Here is a 14,043-nt window from a genome sequence, read left to right on the forward strand (position 1 = left end):
TATTATTATTATTATTATTATTATTATTATTATTATTATTATTATTGATGAATTAATGTGTGGATCACAGCTGGTAAAGTTGGTACTAATTCAATTACTTTAAATATTGCTGCTGGATATCCTATATATTTTTTTGTTTATGTATTAGTTTATGTATAGTTTGTATTATCTTATCATCTGAATCTGTAAAGTAACTAATCACTTTGTTTATTAAATGTAATGAAGTAAAATGTACAATATTGGCTTCTAAAATGTAGTGAAGTAGAAGTATAAAGTAGCATAATAATAATAGATATGAAAAAATACTCAAGTAAAGCAAGTAACCCAAAAGCGTGATTACGTACAGTACTTGAGTAAATGTACTTCAAAACTTTACATCACTGTATGTCCCCATCAGGGAATTATGGTGCACAACTCAGTGGCAGTAAACACCAAACCATTGAACGTACTGACACAAGCTGTCCAAGCAGTTCCACATCATGAAAGCTCATCAGATGCAAAAGGTGAACCATGACAAAACACTCACTTATCGCAGGCAAAATAAAACCTAGAACATAATCTACCTCCATCGGAAACTTCCTACTGGTGTTTTTACCTAAATGTATTTTAGATTCTGCATGAGGACTTTCTGCGTCTCACACACCATGAATTACATGCATCACTGACTCCTCTTCCTGACATCCCTCATACAAGTCAAAGGAGTCGTAGATCTTCATGTTCATGAGAAAGTAAAGACAGATAAATGTGAAATGGGTCAGCTGAAGTCAAAGAAAGAGCAATTCATTCATATATAGACTAATAAAACGAGACCAAACCTGGATGTGCTTGGTTGCCCTTTTGTGCCAGATTATAAACATTAAGAAAACATATCAGATCAATAATCAGCTTATAATTGAGCTGTTGGCTGTTGTAAATGAACTGCAGTGGCATTGAGCAAAATCAGCAATAAAGGTAGCATTATGTTCAGATGTATTATCGGAGGAGGAAACTGTTGAACATGTTATCTGTTACTGACAGATGGAACACACAGAGGGAAACATAGGGAGTGAAATGGTGCGGTGGGAGTAAAGGAATATTAAGAATAACTTATTCAATATTAGTGATTTGCAGTTTTGTAAAGTGACTCTACTTGAGTGAAAGCACAAATGTCTTAAAATACTCCACTTCAAGTTAGAGTCCTAATTTCAAAATGTAAGTTAAACTACAAAAGAATGAACAGCATAAAGTACAAAAACAAAAGTACTCATTCTGCACACGGCCATTTCAGAATAATATAAAGTACAGAAAAAATACCAGCTATAGCTACGTGTACATCAAGTGTCACGAGTAAAGATACTGGTTATGCAGAATGGATCTCTTCACGGTATTATTTTTACGGTTATTATATTATCATTTATTGATGCTTGAAATTCAGAATAGGAGCACATGACCATATCAGCTCATTATGTGTTATGATATGTGCAATGTTACTTACTGGGAGTGTTAAATAAATAATAAAGTAAAAAGTACATTTTTTGCCTCAGAAATGTAGTGTAAAGCACAAGTGTAAAGTTATTTTAAATGGAAATGCACACATTTTACAGTAGAATATTTGAGTAGATGTACTTTCCAGCATTGCTTATTTGTATCATAATTTTTCTTGAAGTAATGAGGGGAAGTTTTCTGGTAGACTACTGAGTCTGGTTCTCACTCCAGCTTAGTAGGCGGCGGTAATGCACCAAAACGATAGGCTGACAACCGCAAATAAACCAAGAGAAGAAGAAGAATCAGGACTCGGTATCAGGAAAAGGAAAAGCAGTTTTTGACGGCTGGACGAGGAATATAAGCAAACACCCGAATAAGCAAGTACTAACGTTACGCTGTTTTTAATAAAGACACGCTTCACTCTTGTTGACAATATATAGCTATATCTATGTCAAGAACACGCTTAGCCTTTTTATGATAGTCAGTTTATCCTAAACAACTGATAGCTGTCAAGTTAGCTAGCAAGCTAACAGCTGAGCGTAATGTTGTGACGCTATTTACAGCTCCGTGTGTCTTGCGGCAGATAAACAGTAGAAGAACATCAATTAAACTGCCTTATCACAAAGGTCTACACAAACCCATGTTAACTAAATGTTACCATAGTGGTAAACGCATCAAAACAACGTTCGATATTGTTTGATTTCGATCATCTTCTATGATTCGACATTAGTCAGCTAACGGGTTAGCAAGCTAATAGATGTTGTTAAGAACAAGTTACACAAGTCACTCCCGGCAATAAAACAATGAAATCTGAATCAGACTTCTTTTCTTGAACTGTAAACTTGCAATATGACACGTATCAAGAGTGAGTAAACTAGGGTACCATAAAGTAGAAGATTCATTTGTCTTGTTTTTTTATCTTTAAACCTAACGGAAAAGTACACAAGCCGGTTTTTTCAGTAATTCTAAATCAGCTGTGTTGATGCTGTTTTCTAAAATTGGCGAATCTTGGGCCCACACAAATTAGATGATCTCTTCAAATCTTTTAGTAAACTTGGCAGTGAAGTAGCATGTTAGACTGACATCTAACTTGTGAAACGCTTGCCTTCTGTCTTCAGCCATCAGCCAGAGCTCTCTGAGGCAGCATCACTCTCTGGCAGACATGTCTTACGGCAAAGCAGAGAGCTACCGCCCGGTCCCCCGGGACTTCAACACCCTCATCCAGACATGCAGCTCCAACATCCAGAAGATCACACAGAACAGTAAGTGCTCCATCGCAGTGCCAGTGGGTCTTCCTTCTACAACGTGAGCAAAAGCTGTGGCCAACGTGAAGATACAAGATCTGATCTGAATATGGAAATCTGAATTCCTCTCACCAAGGGCTCATTAAGTCAGCTTAAAGTTTTCTCTGTAAAATCCACTCAGGGTGCAGACTTAAGATCTCCTCCAGGCCGACATATTGCCCCCTTTTCTTTGTAATAGCTGTTATATAGTTTATTCAAGTTTTAACGATTGGTCAGTGAATGAGTCGATTTTATTTCTTTACATTTTCTGATTGCTCAAACCTCCACTGTGCGGTTGTGCTACTTTTCTGTTATATTTCATCGACAACTTAATAACTTGCAAAACAAAACATTACAGATGTTGTCCAAAAGTTTATCCTTTAATAATAGCTATACCTGATGAAAATGATCATTTCGTGTCGGAGAGGCTTTACAGGATACTCATAGGCTTATTTTATACAGGTTTGTTTTAATGTGCAGGATCTGACAGAAGAAGCTTTTGCTTTCACTAATGCTCTAATGTTTTTCATTTGTTGTAAGGCACTTTGAAATGCCTTGTGTTGACAGGTGCTTTATAAATAAACTTGCCTTGCCTTTATCAAAATATTAAGAAAAGAAATGGGACACGTTGTTGTGTCAAGCGACAGACCCTTCAAGTCAATTTGGAAACACAAATGCAATCTGCTATGAGTGGAAATGGTCGAGGCCCAGAGTCTGCCGACTGCAAAAGAACAATAATCTAAAACAATTTTAATGTAGATAATGGGTCACAAATCCATATTCCTTGCCATATTCCAAACAGTATGTAGATATATCTTATTTACTTCAGCTGAACTTAAAAATGCTTTTCTCTTAGAACAGGGAACATTGGTTTTGTCATTGAATTCCCTTTACGCAGGGATCACTTGGTGAGCTTTTTCGGCGTACATGTTGGTACCAGGGTTTCCGTTAGCCGGTAATTACAGTTTTAGCTGGTAAAATGTATAAAAAAAGGGTAAATTCAAAACCTTCCGGTAATAATGCTCATACAACACTTAGATAACGTAGGCTATCCCTAGACATTTGTGTTTTGACAGCTACATTACCCCCCATCACTTGTTATTGAAACATGACCGGTAAGTTTTGAATTTGTCAAATAAATTCTTTCCGGACACTTGACCTGCAAGAAAAAAATCCTAGCAGAAACCCTGGTTGGTACCTATTCTGTATAATTACAAAAACAAAACTGAAACAGAGCCACGCAACTACCTCTTTTGCTGTTTCTGTATGTGCTGCTTAGAGCCAGAAGATTAAGCAGTCTTCCGCCTCAATAAATATATCTTAATAAGCTGTTGTTCAGTGTGTTTTGGTTAGAATGAGACGATGTTAAACATGTTCAGTGTGTCACAACAGTAGATGGCATAAACTTTAGCAAAAACGTTTTGTCGTGACTTTTAAACCTAATCAGCCACTGAGGGATGGAACGGGAGAACTTGTTTGGATGTGTTTCTCAGACTATAAAACAATGAGTCGTATATGTTTTAATCTCTCGATCCATTTGTTTTTAGTTCAATACAATCGCCATTTTGAACTTATCCACATTGTTCAGTCTGTTTCCATTCAACGATACATGCACGCCAGTCACGCTCTGATACAAATACTATACACACATTTACACTTTACTCCACAACACTGTCTCGACACGACACGGTCAAAAACGGTTCACACACCTGACTCTCATCACCAGGTGATTACCTATATGCACTCTGCAATGAATGCTCCGTCCTGTGGTTGATGTCAGAACTTACATTTCACTTATGCAGATAAAATAAAACACAAAATGCATTATGGCTCCAACACTTTTTTTTTTTAACTTAATTTTTTGTTGTCCACAAAACGGAAGCATGTGTGATGACAGAATGTCTCACTGGTCTGGTCTCATATCTAATGCCCTTCTTTATAATGAGCATTAATAGGAAACAGGGTGCTTTGAGCCATTTCCATTGGCCAGGACAGTGTTGCTCCTTCTCTGTAGTGTGTTGTGGGATTTGCATACACAGATGTGTTCCTCTTTTACAAGATTGTGTTTGTTCTCCTGACAGCTGCTCAGATCAAGAGCATGGTGAGCCAGCTGGGGACGAGTCAGGACTCCAGTCAGCTGCAGGACCGACTGTATGTATCTCTGACACACACACATTCTTTTTTAAATATTAGTTTTACTTTATTTATCCCAAATTGGAAAATGTTTTGCTACAGCCGCAGAATTGTAAGAGGTATTACACATGAGTTAAACATGTAATAAATATAATAACATATAAATGGAATAAAACATAAACATCAACAGTAAATATACAAATCAACAATGAAAAAAAAAAGACATGTATCAATAGAGTATCTGAACAAACACACACAATAAAAAAAATACTGAATAAATTAGAATATTCTTATTTTATTTACAAATCTACTTCAAAAACTGAAACATATAGACTATACACATTACAAACTGAAAAAATAGTTTATTTAGTTTACATTTAAATGAATATCCAATGAGGTAGCATGAGTTAAATATGTTTAAAATGTTTATTATTATTAAAAGGGATGAACCACAGAAACTATAACACAGGTCCTCATTTTATTGTATATTTCCACAGGCAGCAGATACAGCATTACACCAACCAGCTGGCAAAAGAGACCAACAAGCATCTGAAAGAGTTGGGATCCATCCCTCTGCCCATCTCCCCCTCAGAGCAGGTAAGTGCTGATTCAATACATCATCATATAACGCATCACAACTGTACAATGCTGTGGAAGCTCAGCCTCTGCATTCAGCCCTGAGGATGACACACCTCTCCACACATCAACATCAATAAGATGGTGATGAGGTGCCAGAGGGAAGAGGCTGCCATGTTGTCAGATTTCAGCAGTTGGGGGTTCGGTGTCTTGCTCAAGGAGGAGGTGAACTGGCACCTATTCAGCTACTAGTCCGGACTTGAACCAAGTACCTAGAAGTCCTCAGATTCAAAACAACTGCATTTACACATTGTTTAAAGGAGTCTTTTTTTTTTTACCTAATAGAACTTAAAAGCAGCATTCTACAACTTTAAAGAGCTACCGTTAACTAGCTCTCCTCATGCTGATCTGTTGTTCACTATGTAGCACTGTATCAGGGAATCATAGGGTGCGTCATGTGAGTTCAGTGTGACCCGAACACATAGGAAAAGTAAAAAGTAGTTTCACATTTGCAACTTGGTACAAGAGCTTCAGTTCTCGTGATATCCCTATATGTGATCACAGCTTTCCCAGATTCTGCCACCCTCTCCCTGTGATTTTACCAAGCCAGATCATTCAGTTAACACCTTTTCAATACCTCAGGCCCCAGATACCCACAGAGTAAACATGTGTTGGAGGTTTAGAAGCCAGGAAAGGACCTTCTTTCTAGTGAAACTGATCTCTGTGTGTCTCCCTCCCTCAGAGGCAGCAGAAGATCCAGAGGGACCGGCTGATGAATGACTTCTCTGCGGCTCTCAACAACTTCCAGGCCGTGCAGCGGCGTGCAGCCGAGAAGGAGAAGGAGTCCGTAGCTCGTGCGAGAGCTGGATCCCGCCTCTCAGTGAGTAGGACTCAGGAGATAAAGATTCAGGGGCGAAATGTCAGATTCATGTCTACTGTGCCCCCATAATCTTTGTTCTGCTAACATGACTTTGGCAACAGTGGATGTTCTCCTCTCCCGCAGGCGGAAGACAGCTCTCGGGATGAGAGGCTCGTTTCCTTTGATAAGTAAGTGACATTTATTTACCGGTCCTCTGTGAAGTTTGTTATGGAGACCCAAAATCTACGATAATAATATCTATAACAGGATCTTTTCTGGAAGAATATAGTATGAGAAGCTAACCTCACTCCCGTCTTAAATTAAGCCCCGCCCAGTGTCTGGTGGAAATAATGCATCAGAGCGAAGAGGAAAATAATAGTGTCTTCACGTCTTAAAGCTGCTGAGTCATATATTGCACCCCAATCAGCAAATAAATCCATAGTTCTGGTTTCTTTACTTCCTCTCCAGGAAAAAGGAGAGTAAAAGAAAGGATGTAATTCAGAAATCTGAGTTTCAGTTTCAGCCTGCCGCCTGCCACTCGTCCACCGGCAGACCCACCCGACATCCATCCCCTATTTGTTCTCCGTAAAGACAAAGCTGTCTCTGCCGTCTGACCAGACATCTAACACTATCTTCATACTCCTGGACTCATTATACCGTTTTAGAAATATTATTGTCTGGCATCACTTTAACCTTTCACAAGGAAATTCTGCATTTTGGCTACAGGGCGCACGCTGACAGTGAGAGGGAGCAGAGACCCTATAACCAGGTTTAGACGAAACCCTGTATATTAATAATAATTGCATTGTTTCATAAATGATAAAAATACAGACAAAAATATATGGCTCAGTGATATACCTTTCTAATTTCTTTCAGTCTAACTATTTTGATAGCAGGAAAAGACCTCGCTGTATCATTAATATTTTCTATTGTAGTGACATTTACCTATAATCTTTAGTCCAGTAAAATTGGCATTCTAGTTTTAAAACCAATTACAAAGTCAAACTGTAACAACAGATGCATTTCAAAATACGAGAATAAACAAAAACACAGAGCTGTGGTTGATTGACAAAGTATTTCCATTTGAAAAAAGAAAAGGCTCCGCTGCACCTGCTCAATGAATAAAAAAATACAAATGTGTAATACAAATATTATTTTTCTAAATCACTGTAAAATGAAAACCGAGAAAAGTTTAAACAATTAGGCCGTTATTGACTTTTCATCATTTTTTATTATTAATAATAATAATACCCCAAAAAATATAAATAAATAAACTATAATAAAGAATAAATAAATATGAAAATGATACCGTGTCTGCGGGAAAACGCAGTCAACACAGTTTCCTGCATGACACAAATAAAAAGAAATAATTCCAGTTAATATGCTGTTATCTGTTGAACGCAGCTGTGTGTTTTGGCCCAAAGGTCATTCCCCCTCCTGGATAATAAAGTTTATGTTATCTTATTTTCAGTCTGTAAATGTCACTCCACGCGTTTAACTGGATTTTAAAAAAGTTGATGTGCTGTTATGAACACACTTTTGAGTTTCAATTTTCCATGAAAGGAAAGCTACACATTTGTATGTTTTGCAGTCAGTGATAGTTTTTGGGGGAAATAAACCTGATCAGACTTTTAAACAATCAGAAGTTTAAATGATCCCAAGGAAATAGCTCGTTTTTTCAAAGCAATATGTACAGCTGCGGAAAAAATTAAGAGACCACTCCACATTTTTCTTAAATCTTTATCTATGGCAGCCATTCCAGTTTTTGTTGAATTCCCACACAGACAAATTGTCAGCAGTTTATAGAATACAATAAAAAAAAACAAAAATCATTTAACTCAAAAGACGTACCTGTAAATAATAAAACCAGAGAAAATGATAATGCTGAAGTGGTCTCTCAAGCTGTGTTATATTTCACTTTATTTAGGCTTTTTTTTGTCATCCATACAAGAAAGAAGCCAGTAATAGTTGAACTCAGATTTATGGAAGATGATTGAGGGATCCTAACGGAAAACATTTTTGAGATTTGACCAAAAGGGATTTTTCATAATTCTCATCAAAAAAATAGATACATTTTTATTCAGCAATGTACAATGATCCATGCATGAGGAGGCTCAGAGAAGTATCTGCAGTTTTATTCCATCTTTTTACTCACTTTTGAAATATTTCCTGTTTTGTGTAAAGCCAAGAGGACTGGGGTCAGATGACCACTCAGACGGAGGAGGCACCGATCACAGAAGAGGACCTGGAGCTCATCAAGGAGAGAGAAACCAACATCAGACAGCTGGAGGTCAGCCTTGCATCCTGCACCCCACCCCCCCCCCCCCCACCCCCCACCCCCACCATGGCTGCCTGCCTCTGCTTAATCTACCGTCATACCAGCCTCATGTCTGTCTGTTTGTGTGTTTCAGTCCGACATTTTGGATGTAAACCAGATCTTTAAGGACCTGGCAGTGATGATCCACGATCAGGGAGAGATGATTGGTGAGCGGCACTGAACGCACCCCCAGGGGACCACGCACATAAACATATCCCCTCAATTTACAGCCCCAGAAAAAAATTCAGAGACCACTTCAGCATTATCAGTTTCTCTTGTTTTATTATTTATAGGTATGTTTTTGAGTAAAATGACTTTTATTTTATTTTATTGTATTCAATAAACTACTGACAACATTCCTCTGTGTTGGAATTCAACCGACACCGGAATGGCTGCCATACATGTAGAGATGTATTTATCATTTAACTCATACGCCACTCGAGAAAAATCAGAATCAGAATTCATTTATTCGTCCCATTGTGGGGAAATATACATTGTTACAGCAGAGTATAGATAGAGATAAAAAGACACACTGTTAGATAAAAAGGTATGCACATAGTATTTACTCTTTTTATTTTTTTCCAGAAGTACAAACTCAGGAAAAGTAAGCAGTATTTATAAAACAAGTGCAACATTGTAGAATTAAGTGTAATAGCAGGTTAGCCTGGCTCTGCCCTCCTACGTACTTCCGCTCAATTTTGATTTCGCTTCAGTACTACGTCTGGGCTTTCGGAACATCGTTTGTTTTACTCCGGCCAAATTTTTGGCGGTCCAATCAGCGACCAGAGGGAGTGGCTGAGAACGATGACGTTGAGGTTGTGCGCGCTAGTTTGAGTTGTAGTTTAGTAATGGCGGCGGTGAAAGATGCGAGCGAAGCTATTCGGTCAGTTGTGGCAACGCTGCCGAATATCCTAAAGTTAAAACCGGAGCAAGAACCAGCTTTGTTGAGTTTTGTTGGTGGCCAGGATGTCCGGTCGGTTCCGGCGCATGATGTACGTCACGACCAAACGTTAGCGATTGGTTATGGCAGATCCAGAGTGGCAGTGGGCAGATCCAATAGTTTTAAACTTCAACAGAGTACCCGCCTTCAAGTAAGTTAACACTTGTCAATGGGGAGTGGCCAGACTCTCTGTACAAAATGAAATGTAGTACATGAGTCTGGTAGGACCAGGCTAATAGCAGGTAGCTTGCTGTAGTAAATACAATAAAATAATATATTTACATAATAAAATACAGATTCTTGTTGGAGTGGACTAACTAAGAAGTAGCAGCCAGTACTAATAATAATATTAGCTCGAAACGTATTGCACATAAGTGTTTTTGAACGACAGTGGGGTCATACTCCATTGTATAAACTGAGAGCATATACATTTTACCACACTGTCTGCTGTGGCAATACAGGGTTACAGGATAAAGTACAATTATGTCAGGTCATTTTTGTGACTAGAATTGTAAGGATATTTAGCATGTAAGAACTATACCACAATATAGAGAGCATACACAGTGACTAAGTATTCATATTACATGGTTTAGTTGTATACTCGATTCTGATTGGCCAATTCAGAACATGTGGCACGTTTTTAATCCAGTAGTACAGACCGCTGTCAAGGATTTATTGACCATTGTTAATGAGGATCAAGAGAGAGAAAGGAAAAGAGGTTAAAGACGGAGGATAAACGTCAGATAAATCACCAGAAGAAGACCGACAGGAAGTAAACACTAACAGGAACAGCAGAACAAGACAGACAGGAAGTAAACACTAACAGGAACAGCAGAAGAAGACAGACAGGAAGTAAACACTAACAGGAACAGCAGAACAAGACAGACAGGAAGTAAACACTAACAGGAACAGCAGAACAAGACAGACAGGAAGTAAACACTAACAGGAACAGCAGAACAAGACAGACAGGAAGTAAACACTAACAGGAACAGCAGAACAAGACAGACAGGAAGTAAACACTAACAGGAACAGCAGAACAAGACAGACAGGAAGTAAGTTTACTAACAGGAACAGTAGAACAAGACAGACAGGAAGTAAACACTAACAGGAACAGCAGAAGAAGACAGACAGGAAGTAAACACTAAAGGGAACACGGTGGATCAGAAACTGTGAACAGACTTGAACAGTTACAGAAAACCTTGATCAGTGCTGCCGTAAAGTTGTTGTTGTTGTCGTCGCAGTTCGAGCGGTTGGTGCGTTGTGGAGCGGAGTTTTTTTTTCTCAGCTGAAGAAATACGATCATTTTTGAGTGCTATTTAATATTGGGAGTCGAGTCGTTAGTTTGTTTAGTATCTGGCCGTGCAATAAGCGGGATAATGTGCAGCGAGATGGTCATTATGGCGAAACATCCCTTATTATATATAGTGCCTTTAATACGGTTAGAAGCTATCATAAGCTAGCAGATGATTGTTTGTATTGCCTTAAGACTATCATAGTTAACATTATCTACTCACACTTCATTTCGTGACAACAAATACAACTTTAAAAGAACTTCACTTTACTCACAGTCTGATTGTCATACGTCTTCATATCTCCAATTCGGTAGGTGGCAGTGTCACGAAAAGCTACTAATGTGGTCCCATGACTAAGGCCTTGAAACTTTTTTCCCACAATTAAATGCAAATCAATTTATATCTTTAATGTACATTTCTGGATTTTCTTTTTGATATTCTGTCAAAATGAACCTACCACAGGGGATCAAATACTTATTTCCTTCACTGTATGCTAAACAAAAGTACCATCACAAAATACGGCAATGGGAAGTACTTTATATCAGGGACATAAGGTGAACAATAAGCGGTGACAAAATACCAAAAGAAAGGAAGGTACAAGGAAAGACGGGAACTGTCCATTTCCACTGTGAACCCTCTGACTTCCTCCCAGCTGATCTTGCTGTTTGTCCCGCCCTGCAGATAGCATCGAGGCAAATGTGGAGAATGCTGAAGTTCATGTGGAGCGAGGAACAGAGCAGCTGCAGAGAGCTGCCTACTACCAGGTGAGTGTGCCTCCCTCTCTGTGCTGTCCCTGAGACGAGTCCCTCCCCCTGACACTCTTGTCTCTGCTCCTGATCCTACAGCAAAAGTCCCGGAAGAGGATGTGTATCATCGTGATGGTTTGCTCCATAGTGCTCGTCGTACTTGCCATCATAATCTGGCAAGTCGCTAAGTGAGTTCCGCACAGCCGATGTGTCACTTCTGTATTTTACTCTGCCCTCCCCACCCGCAAGTTCCTGCTCGGCATCATGAGAACAAGAAGAGGCTGAGAATGTCACCGAGGATTAGATCTCAGATGGATGGTCCAAAGCATCTGAACTAATCACGCCTGTTTTTTATAAAATGTTTAAAATGAAAAACACATCCTGTTCAAACTGACATGAAGGACTGAGGTGATGGAAGGGAGCGGTCTTTCATTTCTTATTTACTGCACTAACTTTAGCTGTCACTGTATTTAAAGAATAATCTTATTGTCAATGAAAGGAAAGAGAAACACTCGACTTGTTCAAGTGGATTCCTGTGTGGTTTTAAGGGGTGTGACTTTGTTTCCTATGATGTAAAGTGTGAGTGTGCCTGGCATCCCCTGTAGCATCACACGGGACCCCGTATGACTCCTGGTGGTGACGTCTGTAATATACATGTTGTAAAGCTCTAACAGATGACCAAGATGAATCCAAACCATGTCTGTAAATACTACAAAGTGCTGCGTTATATTCTGCTAAGTACACTATGGATCATAAATAATGACAGTATCTCAACAATGGAAGTCACGTCTTCAAACAACACATTTTTAGATTGATTTCTATGACTCTTGACAGTATGCATAATAAATGTCTGAAACACGTTTGGAGGTTTCCTCAGTTTTATGTTTACATGATAAACTGCACTTTATTTCAATTTTATTTTCCAAAAGTAGGCCATCAGGTCAGTTCTGGTATTGCAGTTGGTTAATGCATGACTGACACACTCAAAAATGGATTCTTGTTTCAAGGTTTTATTGGTCATATGCACAGCAATGTTGGCAATGAAAATCTTATGTCCCATGCTCCTCCAACAACTCAACATACATGGTGCAAATAAGATAAATAAAATAGTGCAAAAAGAGAGAAGAATATTTACAATAACAACAATAAAGATTTGAGGATGTGAAATATATACATATGTGGAATACATTGAAAGTATTTAAACACTTTACACTGTTGAATGAGGAGGTATGGACAGATGCATATATTACGTATAACAGATGTGTATGATATATATATATATATATATATATATGTGTACTATAAACAGATGTGAGTAGACATTCACAGAGCTCAGGAGTTCAGCAGTCTTATAGCCTGTGGTATAAAACTGTCTCTGAGTCTGGTGGTCTTGGTCCGGATGCTGCGGTACCGTCTGCCAGACGGCAGCAAACAGATTGTTGCTGGGGTGATTGGGGTCCTTTAATATCCTACCGGCCTTCTTCCTACACCGCTGGGTGTAGAGGTCCTCCATGGATGGCAGATCCGTCCTGGTGATGTGCTGAGCAGTTTTCACCACCCTCTGTAGAGTCTTACGGTTGAGGGCGGTGCAACTGCCATACCAGGCGGTGATGCAGCCAGTCAGGATACTCTCGATGGTGCACCTGTAGAAGTTGCAGAGTATCCTGGAGTCCATGTTGAACTTCCGCAGCCTGCGGAGGAAGAAGAGCCGCTGTCGAGCTGTCTTGGATATGACCCTGGTGTGATGTGTCCCTGTCAGGTCCTCACTGATGTTTACCCCGAGGAACCTGAAGCTACTGACTCTCTCCAGAGGAGTCCCGTCGATGGTTATGGGTGTGTGTGCCTCTCTCTGCCTCTTCCTGAGGTCCACAATCAGCTCCTTTGTTTTGCTGACGTTGAGATGGAGGTTGTTGTCCTGGCACCAAGATGTCAGGGCTCTGACCTCCTCTCTGTACGCCGTCTCATGGCCGTCTGTGATCAGGCCGATGACGGTCGTGTCGTCAGCAAACTTGATGATGGTGTTGGAGCTGTGTGTGTGGCCACGCAGTCGTGCGTGAACAGGGAGTAGAGGAGAGGCTGAGCACACAACCCTGAGGGGCTCCGGTGTCGAGGGTCAAGGTGGAGGATGTGATGTTCCCCATCCGCACTGCCTGTGATCTGCCCATTAGGAAGCTCAGGATCCAGTCACAGAGGGCGCTGTTGAGCCCAAGGTCCCTGAGCTTAATGATGAGCTTGGAGGGCACAATGGTGTTGAATGCTGAACTGTAGTCGCCGACATAAATATGAATCAATAGTTTCAGATAAAATATAACTGAAATCTGTAAAATCTAAAGTGTATTTGTTCAAGCAATGAACACAGTGTGAACATGTTGAAAATAAACTGAATGTAAGACTACAGTAACTACAGTTTATTGTATTAGATCCCATAAAGGG

General features: G+C 39.5%; 1 protein-coding gene across 2 annotated transcripts; it reads left to right on the forward strand.

The window, feature by feature from the left end:
• The first annotated feature begins 1,723 nt into the window (after nt 1-1,723).
• Nucleotides 1,724-12,470, forward strand: stx12 (syntaxin 12). Of its 2 annotated transcripts, none has more exons than XM_063898819.1 (10): nt 1,724-1,841; nt 2,583-2,726; nt 4,829-4,898; nt 5,378-5,477; nt 6,199-6,336; nt 6,460-6,503; nt 8,500-8,605; nt 8,727-8,799; nt 11,546-11,628; nt 11,710-12,470. In XM_063898819.1, exons 2-10 carry the CDS (start codon nt 2,627-2,629, stop codon nt 11,800-11,802), a joined length of 807 nt encoding a protein of 268 aa, XP_063754889.1. In that variant the 5' UTR covers nt 1,724-1,841; nt 2,583-2,626; the 3' UTR covers nt 11,803-12,470. The 2 variants fall into 2 exon arrangements, with proteins under 2 accessions (XP_063754889.1, XP_063754890.1); XM_063898820.1 differs by having other exon boundaries at nt 1,739-1,845.
• The last annotated feature ends 1,573 nt before the right edge of the window (nt 12,471-14,043 follow it).

The sequence above is a fragment of the Eleginops maclovinus genome, chromosome 13 (genome assembly GCF_036324505.1).
Source record: "Eleginops maclovinus isolate JMC-PN-2008 ecotype Puerto Natales chromosome 13, JC_Emac_rtc_rv5, whole genome shotgun sequence".
Lineage (NCBI taxonomy): Eukaryota > Metazoa > Chordata > Actinopteri > Perciformes > Eleginopidae > Eleginops > Eleginops maclovinus.